The 25,892-nt window shown below is 38.3% G+C and overlaps 1 protein-coding gene and 1 long non-coding RNA gene across 5 annotated transcripts; one reads left to right on the top strand and one right to left on the bottom strand.

The window, feature by feature from the left end:
• Positions 1-13,602: 13,602 nt before the first annotated feature.
• Positions 13,603-25,585, bottom strand: LOC104108592 (PHD finger-containing protein 1-like). 4 transcript variants are annotated; one of them, XR_011407955.1, is made up of 8 exons: positions 23,232-23,317; positions 16,765-16,980; positions 16,607-16,674; positions 15,452-16,207; positions 15,135-15,353; positions 14,931-15,055; positions 13,815-14,221; positions 13,603-13,674 (listed from the first exon to the last, which is right to left on the bottom strand). XR_011407955.1 is itself a non-coding variant. In XM_070175142.1 (7 exons), exons 2-7 carry the CDS (start codon positions 25,147-25,149, stop codon positions 14,001-14,003), a joined length of 1,410 nt encoding a protein of 469 aa, XP_070031243.1. In that variant the 5' UTR covers positions 25,150-25,228; positions 25,474-25,585; the 3' UTR covers positions 13,875-14,000. The 4 variants fall into 4 exon arrangements, 3 of the variants coding, with proteins under 3 accessions (XP_070031243.1, XP_070031241.1, XP_070031242.1); XM_070175142.1 differs by lacking the exons at positions 13,603-13,674; positions 16,607-16,674; positions 16,765-16,980 and adding exons at positions 25,147-25,228; positions 25,474-25,585 and having other exon boundaries at positions 13,875-14,221; XM_070175140.1 differs by lacking the exons at positions 13,603-13,674; positions 16,765-16,980 and adding an exon at positions 25,147-25,467 and having other exon boundaries at positions 13,875-14,221.
• Positions 14,132-18,710, top strand: LOC138891584 (uncharacterized). The gene is made up of 2 exons (XR_011407956.1): positions 14,132-14,272; positions 18,413-18,710. It is a non-coding gene; the product is annotated as an uncharacterized lncRNA (long non-coding RNA).
• Positions 25,586-25,892: the final 307 nt, after the last annotated feature.

The raw sequence follows: 25,892 nt of genomic DNA, 5'->3' as shown, positions 1-25,892 counted from the left end.
GCTATAGTCGGCCGGGTACGGCACCTATTGTGCAACCACTGATCAGTTGGGTTTTACCGAGCTCCACGTGGCCGGGTATGATTCTACCGAGACCTATGATGGCCGGGTATGTTTTACCGAGCCTATTACGGCCGGGTACGATATGATGATGGTGATGCCCACAAAGGCATATGTTTTAAAAGTTTATGTGTATATATATATATGTATATATCATGTGTTTCATATCAGTAGTCCTCAGAGGTACCCAGATGTCACGGGTTGTATATTCCCTATCCCTGTTTACATTACTGTTCTTACTTATGCTTTCCTGCCTTACATACTCAGTACTTTATTCGTACTGACATCCCTTTTATTTGTGGACACTGCATGTCGTGCTGCAGGTCCTGATAAACGGGTAGATGCAACTCCCCCACCACAGTAGGCTGTCCAGTTCAGCGGTTATTGGCGAGATCCCTTCTCCGGACTTGCCGTGGTCTTGGTATGCATTTTTGTTATAGACATTATGGGTATGTCGGGGCCCTGTTTCGGCAATGTTGTAGAACTTATGTTCCTTTAGAGGCTCATAGACAGGTGTCGACTCATGGTAGCTCGTACCTTATATATAGTTTCTTGACAGTCTTGTCGTCCCATGTTATGTATGTTTATGATATTATCTTTCATTGTTGGATGTTCATGATCCATGTCTACCATTTATATTGATCTTGTCAGCCCTTAAAGATAATAAGAAAGGTTAGATAAAATGTACGTTGGTGCTCGGCAAGTATGGCCTGGGTGCTAGTCATGACCCTCCAGTTGGGTCGTGACAAATCTTTCCGCTGTTAGCCTTACATTGATGTTCTTTCCATTGCTAGCTTTATGTTAATATCTTGCACAGGTGTTTTTGTCTAGTGAGTGACTCGACTTACCTCGTCACTACTCCACCGAAGTTAGTCTAGATACTTATTGGGTACCATTATGGTGTACTCATGCTATGATTCTACACATTTTTGTGCAGATCCAGGTATCTTCAGATCGTGTTGTTTTTGAAAGTTGTGTCTGTGGCTGGATACTTCAAGGTATACCTACTTGACGCTCAGAGGCCTCGGAGTCACCTCCCGGTATTATCTTTACTACTGTTTATCTTTATTTCAAAGCAGTATTGTACTTAGAGATTCTAGTGTATTTTAGTAGAGTTTATGACTATGTACTACCTATTTTGGGGTTGTTTAACAATTGTTCAGTTTTAGTTACGTTATTTCATTTATCAGTTTATTGCTTATAAAATTAAGTTGATTAATTTTGTTACATCTCATCATGTGTTAGGATTACCTAGTCTTAGAGACTAGGTGCCATCACGACTACCTAATGTGAGATTTTGGGGTCTTGACATGCTGGTATAAGATCTCTAGGTTGGGTTATAAGCAAGTTCAGTAGGGTCTTGCGGATCGGTACGGAGACGTCTGTACTTATCTTCGAGAGGCTACGGAACTATTAGGAAATTCCGCTTCTTTCATTTCTTATCATACGGCATTGATTCAGCTTGAAGCGTATATCTTATATTCCTTCACATTCGCCCGTATATGATGTTGCGCACTCGGTATTAGCAATGCCGGTTTGAGATACTGCGGATGGGATACGAGGATGGATGCTCGATCATTGTCTCAAGGTGTTGTCTAGATTGAGGACGCATATTTGTTGGTAGATCCTTCAGTTGTTCATGTATGGGATGCAGCGGGTTCTTGTATCTAGTAGGTGAGTACAAACTTGTGAGGATTTAAATGATTTCCTAGTCGTTATGATCATGGTAGGGTTTTGAGAGAATGCTAATTTGAGGCGTGCCGGTGGTATTAGAGGTTTAGTGTATTGTATGTGACTTCTATTCATTGGAAGATACATATTATCATTCAAGGCACTTGAGGAGGCGGGTTTGACTGTCATGATGATGGATATGTGTTTAGTAGATGATTTGAGGTATCTTATGATTGGTGTTATACGAGCTTAAGAAGGTTGATATTGTGGATCATCGGATGTTGTCTTATGGATTTGCGCCAAGTAGGGGAGTCTGCTTTCGACGATCAGATTGCATGGTCATGTGTTATATTAGTTCTGGTGTAAGGTGTATATATGGTATTGGAGGGTTCCCCGGAATTGTATATGGCTAAAATATGAAATTTGCATGGGATAGTGTTGAGACTTGCAGTATTTTTGTATCATTATTAACTCTACATTTCAGTATCAGAGAGGTTAGAGAAATAGCTTCAGACTCATAGAAGGTCTCTTCAGAGTGGGTATCGGCATTATTGGGTGCTTCAGAGGAAATACATCGATTTATGGTCTTTCAGACGACGTGGTTCGTGCTAGGATCTCTTGCCATGAGCTTTGGTTTAGGATCATAGAGTATTGGCATGTAAAAGTGTTAACCTGAAGACAAGTCGAAGAGGATTCGAATGAATGATTCATCTTGGTAGTGTTGGGTCAGCATAGCAATAAAGGCTAATGGTTACTTTGGTTTGGTGATGCTTTACCGGCGTTTTGTGACAATACTCTTAGGTTTGACGGCTTGCGTGATTTAGTTAAGTTGGGGAAATTTAGTTTTAATGGCTTGGTTATGTGCGGATAGATTCCGAAGAGTTCTTGATGGCGTCGACCACGGCTTGGGCCGGATGTCTGCTACCGACATAAGGAATATATTGCATGTTATGACTTTCTCTTGTATGAGGTCGCGAGTTCTAGATTGTAGGAAAGATTTTAGATGTTCAGAAAAATGCTAGCATTATTTGATACCACCTGAGAAGGGTGCGCACATCAGAAGGCGCATTGTGTTTCGACTTGCGGATGCTTGACTAGTATTACGGTAATCACCTAGTTGATCGACTACTGATGTTCAGATTTTTCTATGTGATACGAAAGAATTATGGAAGTATTTCTTGTGGGACGATCATGTATGAGGAATGTGTTAGTCATTTGAGTAGTGTAGTCGGGATCGGGTATGGAGATTCTGGTATTCTAGGGATTTGAGGACCAATAGGGTTCTTAGAGGGAGATTATTCCATGGTTGTGAACAGTGAAGGTATGTTAAGAGGTTGACGACTGATTGTATGTGCTATGGATAGGTTATCGTGGGCTTTTCAGAGGTTATCTACCTATTTGGGGGGGGGGGGGGGGGTCGGAATTGATTTGGAGGCCTCTTGTATGTCTAACAAGAATGTGTGTGTTTACATCGGGTCGGATTTGTTTACTCAATATAACTATTTTTTAGAGTGGCATCCCCGGTTAGAGTTGATCTTATTTGTATTCTGATGTGTTCCTTGAGTTACTCTCTTATGCTACAAGCAGTTGTGATATTGTTGACTAACTACACACATAATGCGATTATGTTTGGGATTTGTGGCAAAAACCAAGCGAGATGGCTATAGGGGTATTGCATGGTTGACTGCGTCTTGGTTATGGTCTTTCTGTTAAGGTATAGAGTGATGTTTGTATCTCCATGGTTATGGCCATGTGCTTCACGTGTTGTTGAAGATATGCATATGGTTATTGATTGTGAGCCTCGTGGCTCTATGTAATCCATGTGGACCGGTGTCTGGATTGGGTCATGCATCGCAGCGGGGTTATGTTGGGATATGATCCCTTGTGCTTATTTCGTGTGTTTATTCCTCCTAGCGTGAGGGGTTCATAGCATTGCGCTTCATGGTGGTATCAGTTAAGCTTGCGAGACAGTCCTCTCATTTGATTCTCTTTCCATCGGTGGGTACATCTGGTGTCGCGACCCGGAATCCCAACTTCAGGGTCATGATGGCACCTAACATCTACTTGCTAGGCAAGCCGGCGTGAAACAAAAAATTTACCAATTTTAACAATTGAAAACAAAAATATTAACAATGATAACGTTAAATGTCTGAAGTAGAGTAATATAACACCGATCAACGAAATCTAAACATATCCTAGAACCTAGAGTCACAAATACATGGGTACATATTTTTTATGTACTCACGCTACACTTCTGCACTCATCATGCAGGATCTAAGGGAGGTGCATCTGGTGTCCATTCAGGCGCGCACTCCCATTACCCTGAGGCATAGTGTTGAGCTGCTTTCTGAGTCCGTCTTGCAGCACCCGGAGTCTCTCTTTTGTATTTATTTTCTGTCTACCCTATTTTAGATAGTAGCTTAGTATTTTGTATATTCTACTAGTCGCTCATACACTTATGACACCATGTCTTGGAAACATGCTAGTAGACTCCATGGCTTTTGAGCATTTATTTCACTACAATTGATTTTTTATTAGTTTTCTCTTTACTTTATTAAATTTTTCACTTATCACTTATTTAATAAATAAAAATCAACTACCTTGAGATTTTAAAACAAAATGAATACACGGCTAATTCACTGTTGGCTTGCCTAGCGGCGGCGTTGGGCGTCATCACGACCTATAAGGGAAATTGGGTCGTGACAGTTCTGATCGGGTGAGAAAGCTCTATGATTTATTCATCTGACGAGTGGTTATGATTTTATGCGTGTTTCCTCCATCATTGGCAGTGTACAAAGGTTTAGAATGAGGTTTTGTTTTATATGAGGTTTGTTACCGGAACCGAGCTGGTCATTGAGAATCTATTGTGGTCGGAAGCTGCTGTGATGAGTATCTTAGTTATGTGGTATATCATGTGATTACATTTTGGGTTACGACTATGTCTTGATTAGGCTTGTTCATACTTATATAGCGTATAGATGTGAGAATCGGGTCTTGTAATGGATTCCAGATATTGAAAATTTGACTCTAAGGTTTATGGGATAAGGTTGAAGTAAGGATCATCAGCTAGGTAGTGTTGCCAGGCTTATATGGATTGGGGTGACGTGGGATCACCCACGGGTATGTGCACGAGAAGGTTATACAGTGATTTGATGGCTTTAGGACGACTCTTGGCACGTTCGAGGACGAACGTATGTTTAAGTGGAAGAAAATGTAACGACCCGACCGGTCGTTTTGAGCAATTGCACTTTGTTCAATAGTTTGAGGTCATGAATAGCTTCATATGGTGTATCACCACTTGCGTATATCGTTGATTATAGTTTTCGAGTTGTCCGGGATTGATTTGAAAGAGTGATTCTCATTTTAGAAACTTAAAGTTGGAAGAGTTGACCAAGTTTGACTTTTAGTATATTTGATCTCGGATCGGAGTTTTGATAGTTCCGTTAGGCTCGTACGGTAATTTTAGACTTGGTCATACGCCCGGAATTGAATTCATAGGTCCCTAGGTTGATTTGATTTGTTATGCCGAAAGTTGGCAATTTAAAAGTTTAGAACTTCTTATGTTTAACCATGGTTTGACTTTATGGCTATCGGGTTAGAATTTTGGTTTCGGGACTTGAAATAGGTCTGTTTTGTCATTTGTTACTTGTCTGCAAAATTTGGTGTCATTCCGAGTTGATTTGATAGGACTCAGACGCGTGGTTGTGTTTTTAGAAGTTCTTGAAGTTCATTGGGATTTTCATGTGTTTTGGTGTCCGATTTGTGGTTTCGGAAGTTATAGTGGTATTTTGATCGCACGAGCGGGTTTGTATGATATTTATGTACTTATGGGTAGATATTTGGTTTGGAGCCCCGGGGGCTCGGGTGAGTTTCAAATGCGTTTCAGAGTGTTTGAAAGAATTTAAGCTTTGCTGGTTTTTGGTCAGGTGCTTCAGGTCTCGCAAATGCAAGATTTGGTTCGCATTTGCGAGGTTGGGGTGGAACTATTGTGTTTGCATTTGCGAACTTATAGATCTCTTTTGCAGTGGGAGCTGGAGGCTGGGCAGGCTGCATTTGCGACCTTTTTCTCACATTTGCAGTGTCTATCAGGTTCGCTTTTGCAAACTTTTTTGTCGCTTTTGCAACTTCTTCAGTGTTGGCCAGTGGTCTCTTTTGCGATCATTTCTCGGTATTTGCAGGGTTCGCATTTGCGAACCCCAAGTCGCAATGCGACATTTGCAGCTTGTTTATAGTTGAGTATTTCGGGACTTAGCTTCATTTTATCACTTTTTGAGCCTTAGACTCGGTGGGCAGCGATTTTGTGGAGCGATTTTCATACCAAACAATTGGATAAGTGACTTTGATCAATTTTCAATTATATTACATGATTATATATGAGACTTAATATCAAATTCATGAGAAGAAATTTTGGGAAATTTTGTCTATATTTTTGAAAATGAAAATTTGAGATTTGAGAGTCGAATTGGACTTGGATTTGAAAATAAAATACATATATGTACTCGTGGGGTTATGGGTAGTCGAGATTTACCCTTGGACTTGAGTTTTGACCGGGCGGTCTCGGGGTTGACTTTTGAGAAATTGTATATAGATCATAGTTTTATTAATTAAAATTGGTTTCTCTTCATTATTCGATATTATTTAGTCATTTTTGGCTAGATTTGAGCCGAGCGAAGGTGAACTTTTAAAGGAAAAGCTTTTTTTAGTATCGATATGGCCTAATTAAGGTAAGTATCTTGCCTAACTTTGTGTGTGGGGGGGGGAGATACCCCTTAGGATTTGGGTTGATTATACTATTTGAACTATGTGAAAGACGTGTACACGAGGTGACGAGTGTGTACACGGGCTTATATGTGGTACTTGACATGTTTAGACTTTTAGGCTACTTATAAGCACTTGGTTGAAGTTATTATTATTTGTTGTATCTTTCATTGTCAAGTTTAGTCTTACATGCCGTAATAGAAGTTGTTAATACATGCTCTAGTTTTCATTGTCAAGGTTACTCTTATATACATTTATTTTTAGTTGATGTTACATGTTATTCTCTCCATTGTTGAGTTACTCTCATGCATTTAGTTATAGCTTCTATTTCATGCTATCTCTTTCATTGTTAAGCTTATGTTATGCCTTAATTAGAAGTTGTCATTTCATGGGAATACCTTCATTGTTGAGTTATTGAGGTTGTAGTTGTGAAAGCTATTGACACATTATGGCTGAAGTTATTGATTATTGGGATATCTTTCCTTGTTGAGTTGTTTCTCATTCATTTTATTGTTATTGAGATTCTTGTACATATTATGGTTAAGTCGTGGGCTATGAATTATGGCAACATTAGTATTATTAATTTTGATAATGTTGTGGCATATGGACACGTGTGGTGCGAGTTGATTACTGTATTGTGATATCGATACGCATGCGACGGTATAAGGGTGGGTATTGAAACTCATGCGGTGAAATAAAGTTGGATTTATACGCGTGTTGCTAGTAAGGGAATTACTTGAAGCTACGCGGTGAGATAAGGGGGCTAAAATGCGTGTAGCTATTTTGAAAAAATATATTTTTAAAATAAATGCAAGGCTCACGCGGTGATATAAGGAAAATTGTGATTGTGACTTGTGAAATATGATTATGAGGTGCGGTACCTCGGTTGTGATTCTTATCGTACATTTTATGTTGGAAGGCTCATTGATTGAACGGTCATTGTTTTTCCTTAGATCATTTCACTTGTATTTTGTTATCTGTTGTTATTCTTGTGTTGGAACAATTATGACTTCTTGTGTGAGTCATGCATTCTATGCAGTTTGTTGTGCTATTTTAATGTGCCAATTTGTGCCTCCGTTGTTACTTGGTGAGTTGATTATCAAAATGATTTTACATGCGTGGAGTACTATCTGATATTCTGTTGAGTTGTTAGCAACATAATGGTTTTAAATAAAATAATTATTAACATGCTTTATTTTATGTGACTCGTAAGATAGAATCTGTTATCTCACTCGGTGCTTTACTATCTTAAATGGTTATCATATTTTACTTTAATTGGGTTCTCAAATTAAACTCATTACCTTATTTGATGTTTCACTTTACTCAAAATTGTTATCACGCTTTACTTTAACTAGGTCTATATATTATTCGTTAACTTATCTGATATTTTACTTTATTTTAAAACGTTACTTTACTTTACTTTATTGATTTCTAAACTAAACTCATTTGATACTCTATTTTATATAAATTGTACTTTATTTTAATTTATTTAATTTCTAAAATAAACTCATTATCTCATTTGACGCATTACTTTATTCAAGATTGTTATTATGCCTTATTGTATTTAAATAAATATCTCTAATATTTTATTTGGTATTTGACACGGATACAATGTACATGGTAGCATGTGAAATTTTCAGTGTGAAGATGATCGATAATGTGGGCACGAGGTGCTATGCGTGTAAGATTTAAAATTGTGGCTTATGATTTGTGGTTACGAGGAGTGGTACCTCGGGGTAGTTTTTGTTGCAAGTCATGCGTTGGGAACGATTTGATTATTTGAATTGTCATTTGTTTCCTTAATTGAGTTCATTCGTGTTTCATCTATTTTCTGATAATGTTGTTGCTTTATTACGCGTTTACTTCTTGTTGCCATTTGTGCTTCTATTATTCCATTATTGGTTTTATATTATAATCTCTCTGTTGTTAGCCTTACATTGATGTTCTTTCCATTGCTAGCTTTATGTTAATATCTTGTACAGGTTGTTTTATCTAGTGAGTGTCTCGACTTACCTCATCACTACTCTACTGAGGTTAGTCTTGATACTTACTGGGTACTGCTATGGTGTACTTATGCTACGCTTCTGCACATTTTTGTGCAGATTCAGGTATCTTCGAATCGTGTTGGTTTTGAGAGTTGTGTCTGCACGGCTGGAGACTTCAAGGTATACCTGCTTGACGCTCACGGGCCTCGGAGTCACCTCCCAATATTATCTTTACTACTGTTTATCTTCATTTTAAAGCAGTATTGTACTTAGAGTTTCTAGTGTATTTCAGTAGAGTTTATGACACTGTACTACCGGTTTTGGAGTTGTATAACAATTGTTCGATTTTAGCTACGTTATTTTATTTATCAATTTATTGCTTATACAATTAAGTTGGTTAATTTTGTTACATCTCATCATGTGTTAGGCTTATCTAGTGACTAGGTGTCATCACGACTATATAAGGTGGGATTTTGGGGTCGTGACAGAAGTAGATCTCATTTACCTTATCCGTCCTGGGAAGAGTATGTGTATGCATTGATGGATGGGTTTGGGTATGAGTATGCAGACCCTATGGCTGAAATTAAGTTGATTGAGCGAACAAGGCTAGTAGAAGATAATTAGAGAGAGTTTGACAGGATAATGACTAGGCTAGTCATTCTTCCTGAATATGCAATTACTTCCTTTATCACTGGCCTAAAATCTGAGATTGGCTTCACAATCAAGAACTACAGGCCTTATTCTTGCCCCAAACATATCAGTTGGCCAGAAATACTAAAGCTCAGCTTATGGCTCAGTTGAAAGTAACTAAGGCTTATTTAGTTGAGGGTCATCTCATTCTAGAGGAGGCTCTTATAGTTCAGTGCCCAAGGGTACAACATTCAGATGAGAAGAGAATCAGTAAGAATGACCTTATTGTCAATTTAAATAGGAGTATCACCAGGAAACTTACTCCGGCTGAGATGAGTGAGAAAAGGCAAAAGGGGTTATGCTTCTTTTGTGATGAAAAGTTTGTCGTTGGTCACAAGTGTAACACTTCCAAACAATTGTATTTATTGGAAGTTAATGAGGATCCTGAGCCAATCGTAGAGAAGGAACTAGTAGAGCAAGAAGTGGTAGAAGCAGATCTTGAGGAATAGTAGGAGAAAACTTGTGAGATCTCTATTCATGCACTGAACGGGGTTCCAGGTTCCCATACCTTGAGGGTGACAAGATATTCTGAAAGTAGGCCCTTGAGTATCTTGGTTGATCATGGTAGGTCACATAATTTTATTGACTATGAGCTAGCTAGGAAGCTGAAGTATTTTATGCAATCAATCAGTTAATGTTGCTGATGGTTTCACTTGGATAATGTCACTGTTGATTTCTTGTTATTGTCACTTGGGTCATGTGATATGTTCGTAGGTGTACAGTGCCTTTTACCTCTTGGTGATTTCCAGCTGAGTTTCCAGAAATTAACTTTAGGATTTATGTATCAAGGAAGGGGACCAGGACAGTGGAGGCTAAGAGGCTATATAAATTGGCTCAAACAGGTAGCCAATTGTTCATGAGCAGGGTGTTATCAATAGAGGAGGAAGTTGTAGAAGGATCTAGAGAAACTCGTCCTCATATCTTAACTCTTACTGATGAGTATCATCGGCTATTTTCTGATTCAAAAGAACTTTTCCCTTTTAGAGGAATTTTTTATCATAAAATCCCACTGCAACAAGGTAGGAATCCAGTGAATGCTAGGCCATATATGCATTCTTCAAGCCAAAAGAATATCATAGAGCTGTTGGTTAAGAAGATGTTGAACTAAGGCATAATGCATCCCAGTTCTAGTCCTTATGCTTCACTTATGGTATTGGTATAGGGAAGAAGGATGGCTCTTGGAGACTATGTGTTGACTACTGAGCACTTAACAAAATGACAGTCAAGGACAAGTTTCCAGTTCCAATCATAGAGGAATTGTTGGATGAGCTAGGTAGATCCAAGATTTATTCAAAGTTGGATTTGAGGTCAGGCTATCATCATATAAGAATGGCAAGAAGATGTTCAGAAGACTGCTTGTACAACTCACTCTGGTCATTTTGAGTACTTCGTAATGCCATTTGGCCTTACTAATGCCCCCTCAAGTTTACAAAGTCTTATGAACCATGTATCCAAGGACTATCTTAGGAAGTTCATCTTGGTATTTTTTTTATGATATACTGGTGTAGAGAAGCATCTTTGAAGAACACTAGCAACATTTGAGAATCACTTTTAATTTATTGGTTCAACACAAATTATTTGTCAAGAAGTATAATTGCTCTTTTGGGGCTAGAAGAGTAGAGTATTTTGGCCATTTTATCTCAGCAGAAGGGATATTCCACTGCTCCTAAGAAGATAGCAGTTGTCCAGTGGTGGCCAATTACTAAATCTGTGAAGGAGCTAATGGATTTCTTGGGATTTGCTAGATACTATAGGAGGTTTATTTGGAGGTATGGCATTATAATCAAACCACTCGCAGGCTTGTTGAAGGAGGGGTTCTACTGGGATGAAATGGCCACTTCAAGCTTTAATATGTTGAAGGAAGCACTGACTAGTGCACCCGTTTTAGCTCTCCCAAATAGCTCTTTGTTGTTTGTTGTGGAGATAGATGTTTGTCACATGGGATTGGGGCAGTGTTGATGCAAGAAGGCCATCCATTGGCATATCTCAGTAAAGTAAAGGATTATAAGTCAGGCACCATGGGTTATCAGTATATGACAAGGAACTCCTACCTTTAGTGATGACTGTCACTAAATGGTCCTAATATGTGTTGGGAGGACACTTCATAGTGAGGACATATCAGAAGGCTTTGAAGTTCTTGTTGGAACAAAAATGCACATGGGAACACAGATGAAATAGATAGCTAAACTCATGCATTTTGATTTTGAAATTGAGTGCAAAAAGGAAAGGGAGAATAAGGCAGATGATTCTCTTTCTAGGCTACCTACTGCTGAATTGTTTATGGTCTCTTTTGCACCCACTGAGCCTTCACTTCTTCAGAGGATTAAGGATAGTTGGGAGCATGATCCAAAGATGGTGAAACTTATCAATAAGATTAAGAAACTGGATGAGGATTTGAAGTTCTACATATTCCTTAATTAACAACTAAGGAGGTATGGTAGGTTGGTGATTGGGAACGACAACCAACTCAGACAAGACATTATTCAACTAGTAGAGGCATTCACGGATGAAGAACACTTATAGAAGAATCTCGTCTCTATTCTATTGTAAGAAGCTAAGAGATGAAGTTAACAATTATGTGAGAAAGTGTGCAGTATGTTAGAAAGCAAATATGACATTGTAGCTTTCCCAGCGTTTCTCCAGCCATTAGCAATCCCTTATTCAGCATGGTTCAATATTTAGCATGTACTTTATAGATGGGATACCCAAGTCAAAAGGAAAAATTACTATTTTGGTGGTGGTATAGGTTCACCAAATATGAGCATTTCATTGCTATCAGTCATCCCCACCTTGCTACTTTTGTAGCCCAAGTTTTTCTAGATCAAATATTCAAACTCCGTGGCATGCCAGAAAATATTATCAGTGACTTAGACTCTTTGTCTTTATCAGCAAATTTTGGCATGAATTGTTTTCATGAAATGGAGTTACATTGAGCACCTCTTCAGCTTATCAGTCACAATCGGATGGCCAAGCTGAGGTGTTGAATAGAATTGTGGAGACCTATCTAAGGTGTTATTGCTAAGACAAACAGCAAGATTAGGCCTCATATCTTCCATTGGTTGAATGGTGGTATAATTATACCTTCCACTTTGCAATCCAGACAACACCATATGAAGCCTTGTATGGGAAACCTCCTCCCATTCATTTACCCTAATACCTGGAGAACCTTCAGATTAAGAGATAGACAGAAGCATGATTAGAAAGGAGTTCAACACTCGGATGCTCAAATTCCACATGCATAGAGCTCAGCAAAGAATGCAGTCCCTAGTAAACAAGAGTAGAAGTAACAGATAGTTGCAAGTGGGAGATCAGATGTACCTAAAAATACAACCTTACAAGCAGTTCACTTTGTCAAACCAGAATTTTTTTAAGTTGTCCGCTAAATATTATGGTCCTTATCATGTTTTACAGAAGGTGGAGGCCTATAAGTTATTACTGCCCTCTCATATTGCTATCCATCCTACCTTCCATGAATCCCAGCTCAAGCTTTGCTATAATGTGTTAAAACCTTTTAATCACCCCCCAGTAGTGGACCTTACTAGTCCCTATTGTGCTAAACCATAGAACAAATTGGAGAGGAGAATGATCAAAAAGGGAAACAAGGTAGTTACTCAACTTCTGATTCATTGGAAGAACACGCCAAAGGAACAAGCTACTTGGGAAGACTATCATTTACTGAACACCAGGTTTCCAGCTTCCTTCCTTGAGGACAAGGAAGATTTCAAGAGGAGAGAAATGATGTAAAATCAAGTTTGAGAATAGAAGAGAGCTGGTCGTGGTTGGACTCAAAGCTTCTGGAGGAGTACGTAGCCATTAATGAGTTAAAAAGTTCTGCTAAGTAACAGTATAGTCCTCAATAGTTTTAAGTAGAAGCTTATGTATTACACATTTCGCATGTTAATTTCTTGGGATGTCACCATCTAGTCCCTGATCGGATTTGCCTAATAGTCTTGTACTGAATCCTTATCCATTTTGCTCTTTAGGGTGATTCAGGTAGAGTTTGAACGGTATAAATTGTAACTATTTTCCTTTTCACTATTTTTATGAATCAGAAATATCTCTTAGCCGTAACCTAGTTAGCTTTTTCTTTGCCTTTTACTATTTAAGCTCGATTCATTCTGCAACATTCAAGCACTAGTTTCACACACGTCCAAATAAGGGCATGCAAACTGAAAAATGGAGAGAGAAAAAAGAAAAGAAAATAAAGCTAAACACGACGGGGCATGTTGAAAAGAGAATTATTGTTAAACGGGACAGGACAGGTTATATCTGTGGCAAGAAAGGCTTCACCCTCCCCGTCCCGCCCTCTTTGCCAACCCTACATTTAAGAGAGTTTAGTATTACATACCCTTCATTTACATAACATCCTCTCAAAGATTAAAGGAAAGCACCCAAAAATTAAAAAAAAAAAAAGGGGGGGGGGGGGGGGGGGAACAGAGAATGTAAAAGCTTCTCTTCCTTGTCATACCATTTGGTGACGTTTGGACTAATAATGTCGGCCAATCATGTACAACTGCAAAAGATTAGACTTTTGATAATCACATTAGGAGAAATTACGAGATAAATGGCCCTGTAAAACCATGCTCCTGCATATAGCAGGTTCAGTGATCCTCAAATCAACAGGTAACAGAAGGCTTTTGTTAAACCAGGTACCTTCCACAGGACATTAGGTTCTTTAACCGGGCGAATCTCCCCACCAGATGGCTCTAAAACAAAAGCTGTTTCGTCCTAACCACCAGATCCTCAGCCCTCAGCCCATATATGCATTAACGACCAGTTAAACAGCATGCTAGATCACAGAAGTGAGGGAAATGCGTCAAAACAACGAGTAGAGATGCTTTAGGAAGTGGCAGACCCAAGGCTTGCATTGCTCAAAGGGCTAAGAGGACTCTGATCCCACGTTTTGGCATTTGCGACATCTCCACCATCTTTGACAGCCAATTCATTCCCAGGAGTTGGATGAGTCTCAGATTCTCTCTTCCCATTTCGCATCATACTATTCCTACTGGAATCTCGCTTTGCTCTGAAAACACCCCAGAGGTAGTGCTTACCCTGGAATCCTGCCAATTGATTTTCTCAAGCAGCTTAACAATGAACCTTGGATAACAAAGGTAATGCAAACCTAGAATACATATTCATCTTTAATCTAATACTCCCACAATTCCAGTTTATATTGTCTCATTTGATTTGGCACGGTTATATTATACTGAAAGTGGGTCCAAACTTCCAGCTAAAAGTTTTTTTAGGAGAAATAACAATTTTTAAATTTAAGAGAAATTGTCCATAAAGCATTAACCCAGTGGCAATATGACAAGGCATAAAACCTTCACCTTTGATAAGCATGAATGATGATTGGTTAATTTGTTCGCTTAATGGAAGGATATATAATAAGAAGCAACTTTTTCTAAAGAAACTGACTCAATACAATAGGAGAATAGCTCAGTCTGGCCTGCTGTGGCTTAAAAAATGGACAAGTCTCCCCCTTTTCTAACCCACACGAAGACACTGTCTCTCTGCCTAAACAATTTTTGGGAATCATACCTTCTGGAACTCCAATCTATCCACTGACCACCAATCCTCGACTTCCCATTACCAATCTCCTATCAATGACAAGTCTCCAAGTTTTCTTTTGTTTTAAAAACTGTTACTAGAATATAGAGAAAACATTGAGAACTGTACAGTTATGGTATGGTCCCACTGTTAGAAAGTTATATCATATTGGGTAGTTCGGGAAAAACCAAAATAGAAAGTACGTGTATAAAAACTCACTCCAGTATAGCAGGGGCAGTTCCGTAGAAGTGAAAACCAAAAGCTCAGCATTAGTTACTATTGCTCGAAGAGCAAGTTCATTACTGATCATCTTCTCCACCAACCGATCAAACACCTTTTCCCATCTATAGCACGAAAAATAGGAGAATAAACCAAAACTTGATCAAAATAACTGGTGCATGGTGAAAATATACAAGTAATTACCTTATGTCCGATGGGAAAAAATACAATGCAATGTTATCATCAGTCGGCTCTGATATAGTGAAACTCTTAGGCCATAAGTCAGATTTTGGAAGCATTTCCAGTTGAAGTGAAGCTGGAAGCAAAATTGCTTCTTCAAAAACCTTTTGGCATGCTTTAACTGAAAGGTGAGCTTGTCCATAAAATGTCTCATACTCTTTGTTCCAGATGTTAAAACTACCCCTGTCAGATCACAATAAAGGATAAATTTTCATTAACACAATAATAGATCCATCAGTTAGATTATCTCCTGAGTTAAAATTCATGACATATCTCCTGACCTCCAAATGAAATCAATAAGAGGTTGCGCTCGGTCCAGGCCACCATGTTCATTTGGCTGTTCACCTTTTGAAAATTGAGAAGGATCTCCATTAACAACAGTTCTAGTTTGAGGTGTTAATCTTCTTTCGTTTCCAATCGTTGATTCCTCTTCATGATGATTGCTACGCGACGACATACTCATTGTCTTTTCAATCATGCTAGAAGAATCATCCTGTGTGCCAGGCTGAATATCTCCCTCACAAGGTTCCTTCAAATGGCGAGCATGCAATTTCTCCCTAGCCAGTGGGCCAGTAACTTCTTCCTTTAATCGCTTAGCTGGCAATGGAGATGCATTAGCTGATTGAGTTTGTTCATTGCACTCAATGCTTGTCTGTGACTCGTGGGAATGCTCAGAAGAGCAATGTACTAGTCTTTGCTCATATTTTTCATCTCTTAATGAAGCAGGATTAGATCTCTTCTTGCTCATCTTCACAACTGGACTATCACCCGCTATACGACAATTCTCTACCGAATCAATCCCAGCACCTGGCTGATGAAGTTGCTGATCCCTACCTTGACAACTCTTTAATTTTGTCTCAGGAACATCCACTTTTGCTTTAGAAGTTGCTTTACAATGTCTTAAACTAGTGCAATCCCTATTTTCTACTGAGATGGCATCAGATTTCTTGGTGTTTAGTTCGCCTGGCTCCTTCACTTCACAGTCATCACAGACCCAGTTGACAAATTCCTTATAGGTGACTTTTTTAAGGCAGTAGCTGAATAAGCAAGATCAACAAACAATATAACGAAACACAAAAGGATAACCTGTAACCCATCTTGGTATTTAACCTTTAACAGCAACTAATAAGTCATGCCATAGAAAATATTATTTGAAAGAAAATAAAATTCTTAACTTCAAAGACCTAGAGAAAAGATAAAAACCATGAGAAACTAAGAGAATGAAAGAGACATAATGAAGGCTTAATGATGTGATTGGTACAATGCACACATTTATGTATGATATTTGTTTAATGTCGGATAATATCCAAATTAAGAACTTAACTATGCGAAATGTAAAAGTTCTAGCACACCCAAAACTAGTAGGCAAATTATTGTGTTTGCTTATTTTGAGAACATAGAAATTACATTTCGTTGGAAAATCTACAAAAAGCTACCAGAAAATTTGTGGTCGCTGGAATCTCGTCAAGTTGCTGATACAATTGCCAGAAAAAGTCGTCAGTACCTGGACGATCATAAAAAAGAGAAGTGCCATCATAACAATCACAGGAAAGAAGAGCGAACGCCGAAACAGTCATCGAAAAGAGACACGCACCTCTACAACAATCACGGGAAAGAAGCACGATATAGTTGGAATGATCATAGAAAAGAAACACAGCATTACCAAAACAGCTCCAAGAAAGATTCTCAAAAAGAACCAGAAGGCAATGCTGTAAAGTGACTTAGTGCTATTTGAGCAGACGCATGAAAAGAGTTGTGATGCTGCCAGAGAAGTATGGTGCCGCCTGATTGGTCACCGGAAAGAGGCATTCTAGCCAAGGTGGTCACCGCAAAGAAGGAAGAAGGAAAAACTTTAACAAGTCAAATGACATAAGGCCATCAGCTGGTAGGGAGAAGCTACTTGATTCTCTACCAAGATCGTAGAGGCTCTAATAACTACAGTATCAGACACATTACACATATGATATTTGTCCAATGTGAATTAATAAGCAACATAAGAACCCAACTCTTCTACCACTATATATATAACTCAAACATTCTAACAGAAAACAGAACCCTGGAGGAAGAGGAAGTTGCTTTCTGACCGAATAACCAAAATTTTGTACAACATTCAAACAACGAATAGCTCAACAAATTGGATTCATTAGAAGTTTCTTTTTTAAGGTTAATTTAAGTGTTGAAGGCAAAGGGTTGTAGCCTTGTAGGTTCATCAAATTTCAAAGAACTTTTAGTTTGTAAAGATCCTTTTTTTTAATAAGACAATGATTTAATGAATAAATGGCATCGCTACATACAAAAGTATGGTTTTACAACAAAATCCGAAACTTCATCCATCTATATAACTTATTTTGATAAGCAACTTCATCCACCTATACAGTTTGGAGTATCATTTCAAAGCAAAAGATATAAATGAAATAAAAAGGAGCTCTTGACTCTCCACAGTGGACTCTGTAGGAGCTACTCTCACAATACAAGTCCTTCATATTGACCATCTTTTGTATTTCCTAACTTGTGGACGCTTCCAATACGCACCAGGAACTCCCAAACTATGTTACTTAAACATACAATAATCAAGGATCATAGTTATGTGGCAAAACTACAATGTATTAATACATGGTCTACATCCTCCCCATCTTTCCCGCACTAGCAGCATCAACTGAAAAGTATTTGTCTTCTCCTTCTTAGGTCGTCTGTCGCTAAGACAAAATTGCACAACCCATTAAAAAATCATTTTGTTTGGTCCCTTGTCCTCCAAAATGTGATTTCACATGGGCTTTGAAAATCATAATACAACTGCACTGAGAGCTTTCTGAAAGTTCTTTACCAATGATCTTCCCCAAATCACTGTCTTTTTAACTAAATGATACTCCTGGTCCAACTTGTTTGGCACATTTGACTAGACACAAAGTTAAAAAATAAAGAAAAACTTTTGACATGGAATGAATATGAATAAAATACCAAAAGTATTGTTGTACCAAATAATTTGTTTTGGTATTATGTGGTCCCACAACAAGTCATGACATAGAGGAATGGGAAAGTAAAAAATATGATAACTTCTAAATATAGAAAGGTACAAATCTTTTAGGAATGGACCAAAAAACAAACAGAGGAAAGCAAATTTGAATGGAGGAAGTAATACTGTAAATTTTCTATAAAAGGTTGTTAATATCATCTCCACTTCCAATAATATATGGATCTTCTAAAACATATATTCATCGACATTTGGTTTCCCAATCTTTAAGGAGCTCGACAACTGAAGGGAAATGCACCGAAGGGGGTTCTAGTGGATGGTCTATTTGGAGATGCGTCATCTCAAAGCTTCTTGAAAGGAACTTGTTTTTTGGTACTTGCTTTTCTTCTTTCTTTGAATACTTATATAGTTGTTGCTAGTATGGGCGATTTCTCCACTTGGTATAAACACTAAATTGGGGTATTTCCCTTTCAAACATTAGAATCTATTACCTCGTCAAAAAAGTTTAGGGGCTCAGTAATTGTTGCCTCTTTGATAGTCGTGAGAGTTCGTATGTTCCTTTCCTATTACTTTTCAGTTTTCCTTTCACAATCAGAATTGTTCAGATGAAACTTCTTCTACTGTGAATTGATTAACAGAATTTCCTAGTTTTGAGATCTCAATAACGAAAAATCAAAGTACTTGATTTAAGACAACCATCCATGAAGTTAACCAACCAAACCATGAGAGAAACAGGGGCAGTTTTTCTCAGACAAACATTTCGAAGAATGTTCAACGCAAGGAGAAAAGGTAAATTAGTTGGGACTATCAAGTTTAAGTTATATTCGAATTAATAAAATACAAATAGCTACATTAGTTTGTTCAAATTCAAAGCTTTATAAAAAAAAATATCAGTAGGGTTAGATGTCCTTGTGAGTAACCCCATAGGAACTGCTGACAGCTGATATTGATTCCCATCTTAAACTTTATTCTAGAACTGTGTGTGTCTGAGAAATCACAATGTATATCAGTCCAATCCACAATTAAAATAATTTAGGTGTAAGTTATTTCCATTTCCTCTTTTTTAAGTACGGTGGTATACAGGCGAACTCGATGCATACGACTATTCCACTAGGTACCTGCTACCTCACACTAGTACAAGTACCGTTCTGTCCACCACAAGTACATGTGTAAGTTATTCCCATTTCATAGATATAGTTCACACGGAAAAAGGTTTCTGATGATTTTACAGCAAGGAATCTCAATTCCATCACAGGTTCATGTAAACATTCCAGCTAGTTATAAAGATCATTGATGCCCATGCTTTAAAACCAAATAAAAACACAGAGATACACACTTAAAATGTAATGACCCAAATGGTCTATTGACTAGTTGTTGACTAGCTTGATTGCAGGAAACTTAATTGTAGGAGACTTGATTTAGGAAATTCCTATTCTAATTGATTTATTGTAATAGCTGTAATTGATTTTCTTTCCAAAATTAGTCATAGGACCTTTTGTATAAGTACTGTTCCTCGGATGTAAAGATACACCAAATACAAGAAGCTTTTTTCTTGCTAGAAATTTTCATGGCATTCGAGCCATTGCTACCATCTTGAGATGAGTTTCCTCTGTAGCACTAAGGTTCCATAGGCTGAGTTTTCTCCCTATTTCTAATTATTTTTGGGCGAAGTCACGGCCCGAGCAGCTTCACCACCTTCTGTCAGTCCTATACACAAACTAATACATTACCCATTCACCCCCGAGCCCGGTTATGTGATTAGTTTCGAAATCCAACCTCATTTTGAGGTCTAAATCTCAATTTCTCAAACAATCCCCAATTTCTACCTAAATCTCTAATTTTTACCATGAAAAAGCATTGATTAAAGGTTAAAATCAATGGGTGTTTATAGAAATGTAATGAAACAAGTTAAAATTTACTAACCTCTGAAGTTGGGATGAAAAACCTCTTTCAAATCGCTTCTAGGCCGAGCTCAAACTTGAAAATAGTGAAAAATGAAGAGAACCCCGATTTTAGAGTGTTTAAATCACTGCGCGTCAGGTGTTCTTCGCATTGGCGAACAAACCCCTACCAGCCGCAGCTAAAAACACCCCTAGACGCACCCTCACGAGCCACCAAAAGCTCGGACAACGTGTCAATGTTACGTGCCGGCATGTGGAGCCATTTCCAGTAGAATCTTTTCCAGGTTTTTTTCTTGCTTAGGACTCGCCTCTGAATATCGAATGTTAGAATATGTATATGTGTAATTAGTCCTAGCCCTATATGTAGTAGGAATAGATGTATTATATATAGAGCTCATTGTATTATTGTTAATACATAAACAATATTTTTCCCATGTATTATTTCTCACATGCAATCAGAGCGGCAGTGAGAAAACATCCTGGAAAGAAAACCCAGCCAAAACAGTCGTCGTGCTTCAATTCCGGCGACCTTTTTAGGGCTGATTTGTGTTCCCTCCTTTTTTCTTGGTGTTGTGCAAAATCCAACACCGCCACAAGGTTTCCAAGACAGAGGCGACCAACCCAAGAAAGATTCTCCGGCAAAGACTCCTCCACGCGCCCCCAAGCGCCTGTCGGAGATCTGTTTCTGGCAGTGCGTCTGCCCCACGTGCTGGCGTGTGCGGTCTACTCCGGCCAGATTTTGAAATTTTTTCTTTTGGATAGTTTGATCGTCTAGTAATTCCGAACCTACCCATAATATTTTCTTTTTATTCCGATCACTTTCAATTTTTTCCGGCAGCTACAGTGATTTTTCCCGGCAGAAACAGTGTTTCCTTCCTGTTTTAGTGAGATACAATTGACTATTTTTTTTATTTGTTTCTAGACCTCTCTCCAATCCAACGATGTCTTTGGGATTCGATATATTTGGTCCTAAAAACACGGATTCTGAAAATTCAAGCTTCATAATTACTTCAGAGCCCTTAATGGGAAGTTCAAAGTATTTAGCTTAGGCTTCCTCTGTTCAGTGTTGTAAAGAGCGTAAAGCGAGGAAAAGCGACAACCCCCATTTCGCTTAAAGCGAGAAGCGAAGCGCTCGCTTTTTTGAAGTGAAGCGGAAGGGCAGTATACCATTCTGTTAAAAACTGGGCAGCATAAAAACAGTGAAAGAAGAACTGGGCAGCATTTCAACGAAGATGAGAAGACTGAAAAAGAAGAACCGAAGGGGAAAAAAAATTCGCCAGTATTTCGCTGCTATTTGGACGCTGAAACAGTGAAAGAAGAAATCACATACCTGTTGTTGTTGGTCATATGTTTAAGTTGAAAAGTGTACAAGACTTGGAACCCTAGTCGCCTCTTTCTCTCTGTTGCTCGTATGTTTTAATAAAAGAACACCTTTCTTTTTAATTAAATAGGTTGGCATGTGTTTAAAACAGGGAATCGCTCGCTTCGGTCGCCTCGCTTCGCTTCAGCGCTTCTCGCTTTTTAGTGGGAAGCGCACGTTTTTGCCTACCTAAGTCGCTTCATATAGCAGAAGCGGTCATAGGGTCGCCTCGCTTCGCTTCTCGCTTTAAGCAAGGAAACGACCGCTTTTCAAAACCCTGCCTCTGTTGAACTGTGGTGCAAGGGTCAAGGTGTTCAAGATCACTTAACCAAAAAAGCTAGTGAGGGAGAGATAAAGGCCAAAGCACAGTGGGAAAAGATCGATGCTCAGTTATGTAGTATCCTGGGGCGATCTATTGATTCCATGTTGATGCCTTTGTTTCGTCCATTCCAGGCATGTCATTTAGTTTGGGAAAAGGCTCGTACTTTATACACTAATGACATATCTCGTTTCTATGATGTGATATTGCGAATGACAAGCTTGAAGAAACATGAATTGGATATGTCTACTTACTTGGGACAAGTACATGCTGCAGAATTTGAGAAGTTGATGCAGTTTCTGCTAGTATTGAAAAGCAACAAGAGCAATGACAAAAGATGTTTCTAGCTCTTATACCCACTGGACTTTCTAATGACCTTGATTCAGTACGTTACCAGATTTTGGCTAGCTCGATTGTCCCTACAGTTGTTGAATTATTCTCTCAATTACTTCGCCTTGCTACAGCACCCAGTCACCAAGTGATCTCATCACAGACACTTGACTCCTCTGCTGGATCCCAAACAGTAGAAAATCGAGCATCTCAAACTATGGAGAATAGACGAGGAGGTCATTTTGGAAGATCTCGACCCAAGTGTTCTTATTGTAATAAACTTGGACACATTCGTGAAGTGTGCTATTCTTTACATGGTCGACCGCCCAAATACGCTTAAGTTGCTCAGACCGAGACTACAAGTAACCAGGGATTTTCTTTATCTGAAAAGCAATATAATGAATTCCTTCAGTATCGAGCAAGTAAGCAGACATCTCCATAAGTAGTCCCGGTTGCTCAGACTGATACTTCTGTTGCTGGTAATTCTTTTGCTTGTGTTTCCCAGTCTAGTACTCTTGGACCGTAGGTCATGGACTCAGGCGCTTCTGATCATACCTCTGGTAATAAATCACTTTTGTCGAATATTGTGTATTCACAGTCTCTTCTCATTGTTACTTTACATGTTTTTTCCAATTGTATGTGTATGTGTATAATACTAATCCCCAAACAAAACGACTATTGTTGAGTTATCCCACTCACCCGTCAGTGACTGACCCCCTCTTCTCATCCTTTACAGATTTGTTAGATGTCTGATACTACTACTCTAGATATGTGAGCCACTAGTAAAGAAGATATGTTAGCCACTAGTAGAGAGTTGCCCAAAGTAATCCCTACACTTTCTATGATAAGCATTATTTTTCATTGTTTTGTTTGACAGTTTCGTTATGATGTCTTGACATTTTTCTATTAAATATTGATTGTTAATGTCTCTGTGTTTGTGGTTTTTGTTGGTGGATCTTTTGTGGTGATTGGTTAAAAGCAGGATTATTGGAATGCTACCAGTATAGAAACTGCCAAATTTTTGTCATGAAAATAGGTTGGATTTCTAGGTGAGCCAAGTTCACATAGCGCCAGTCACGACCCAAGCCGTGATCGAAAGATCATGCTCGAGAATAAAATTGCAATAAAGAGAGTACAATGTTTGAACTATAACAATAACATCAGTGTTGATTCAACTTACCGATGCACAGCAACTTCCAGGCATTTCACACAGAAAACAAATGCGTTAGTCCAACCTTCATCACCACAATTTAGACAGATTGTGACCTGCAATCAATCGCAACATAACTGATTAAAGATGCACTATATCATTATGCAAGAAATATAAAACTACACAGAGTCTAAGTCTTCTTGTTAGAGGGGAAAGAAACCATAGCATGCAGAGATACAAACTTTAGGTATAGAGCACTGAGTAGCCTTTTTTGCAGTCCTTTTCTTCTTAAACATCGTGCCCCATCGGACATTGTCATATAAAATGAAATGGAGGGAGTATGTTACATAGACGGCTAAGGTTACGTGTGTGATTAACTGATGCAGGTAACCACTTAGGTTACACAGATCTTTTCAAGGACACGTACCATGTCCAGGATGTGCAAGGATCCCATATGATCGCATCAAGTTTTTTGCTAATTGTTAGTGCATTTTAAAGAACCAACAAAAAGTACCCACACCCATTCGACAGGGGTACGTCAAGGCAAATGAAGTATCAATGTAGCATAGTCAAGTGAAGCACTTTGGCCTTGAAGTATCAATGTAACATAGGCAAATGCAGCATGTTCCTAAATTTTAGTGTAATTTGAAAAGTTCAAATGAGATATCCACGTGCATGTCTGACCATTCAACATGGGTACATCAAGACATATGAAGGATCCATGTAATATAAGATTATAATCTACACCAAAGTGAATTAAACTCCCACTTATCTATAAGATCTTCTAAACAAAAAGGTTCAAAATTCAAGGAAAAGCAACAAAAAGTAAGAGAGAGAAGGTCTTATTTCTCTCTAGAGATCCAAGTAAAAGCTAGTATTCTCCTGTTTGTCAACCACAACAATCTATATTTTTCCTCAATCATTTCTTTAAGGTGCTTGATTAGAAACCTAGTTATATTTATGAATAGAAAATTTTATTTTGCTGTTGGGGACACAAATCTTCGGATATGACAGCAAACTTTTCTGATACAGATGTACGGTACGACTGAGTGGAAAGAAAGAAGCATTTAATTAGAAGGATGACTGTGAAAAGTGCTTTTATGGCTATGTCATTCTCCACATAGCATTGAAGGCAAAGGTGCCTGCGCAAAAGATGAAAGCTCACAGAACATTCCTAGGACTATTTTTGTACTCAAAGGTACAATCATTATGGAAGATACAAAAGCATGTCAGAATACAGGGGGAAAACAGGTGTGTGATTATCTTGCCAGAGGTCTTTGTGTTCTAAACACAGGGAGGAACACCTCGAGATTAAGATTGAGAGATTTGAAAATAAAGGCATAAATAAAATAGTGGAAGCTTAACCAAACGAGACACAGAAACACCTTCTCAAAGGTAATAAAGCACAACAGAAGATCACAGGAGACCCCAACATGCTAAGACATGTCAAGACAAAAGTAGAGGAGGAGAAGAATCAAAACTGTAGGAGACTCATCACCAACTAACAATGATCTCCTAGGCAGACATGTCATCGAGAGACTTGGAGGCAACTTAGACAAACCAACTTGTTCTTATTCACACAACAAATGGAATGTAAGAGTAGGGGCACAAGTTTTTGAGATGACAGGTCTCTAGTTTCTGCTCGAATTTCCCTATAGAAGAGAAGCTGAATGAATATTGCTAAGGAATTGGAAAAAGAGGCAAGCAACAGTGAAACTCAAATGGTGAACTCTAACTGCTCGGTATGCGCCAAACAGATCTAGACGAGTTTATTAAGGGAAGGAGCCCACTTCCTAATTTATCCTAAGGGCATGAATTTCATCGGATTACTTCCTTTCGGCTAGGTTCATTCCCTCCATATCACACAGAACTGGCAAGAAAATTCTTTACAGAATAACCATTACAGTAAAATTGAAGCAAAGAAGTAAACAGTGTAAAAACTTACCATGGTGGGAAAAGAATTTCAAGGACCCAGCAACAAATGCAGATGAGCAGCGGCTCTCTGCTTAAGAAAAGCTCATAGCAGACTGTAAAAAGATTTTAGACCAACCAACAATTTTGTCAAAAATCTGAAGTCAGAAAACCCAGCAAGAACTGTGTGAATACTGAAAGCTTGTTTAGATGGAGAAAAGGTTCGGGGCGAGTGAGGTATGTTTGAACTTTGAATTGGATAGAACCCTATTGGAAGATTATCAAAGGATTCGCTTTCCTTTCTTTTAAATAGTTTTTGGGTAGATGATCAAAAGACTGCTTTTTTGCTTCCTCCTCTTACCTTTTTCAAGTTTTAGTCGCCAAATCCCTAAAGCGCCAACGCGAAAAGACTCTGGCAAAACAGAACTATGGATCTCTTTAGATGGCTCGCGATTTAAATTTTTTAAATAGGGTTTTCCTTTATCGACTTCCCACAAAGTAAAAAAAAAAATATATATATATATATATATATATATATATATATGTGTGTGTGTGGTCCTAAAAATCTTAAAGACAAAAGTTTTGTAGCCCATGATATTTTTGTGACTATGAAGGCTTCTCATTAAATATAAAGTGGATAAAATAAAAAGTTTAAAGTTAAATTATTTTCAAACATAAAAATGTATCGTTCTTTTTTTAATTTAATGGACTAATAAGGAAAGTGTGTCATTTAAATTGAAATACTATTTTATTCCTATTATACGTGGGATAGGCGGGGAC

Source organism: Nicotiana tomentosiformis, chromosome 5, assembly GCF_000390325.3.
Source record: "Nicotiana tomentosiformis chromosome 5, ASM39032v3, whole genome shotgun sequence".
Classification (NCBI taxonomy): Eukaryota; Viridiplantae; Streptophyta; class Magnoliopsida; order Solanales; family Solanaceae; genus Nicotiana; species Nicotiana tomentosiformis.
Note: the sequence above shows the minus strand (reverse complement) of the source record. Positions and strands in the feature narration are given on the sequence as shown.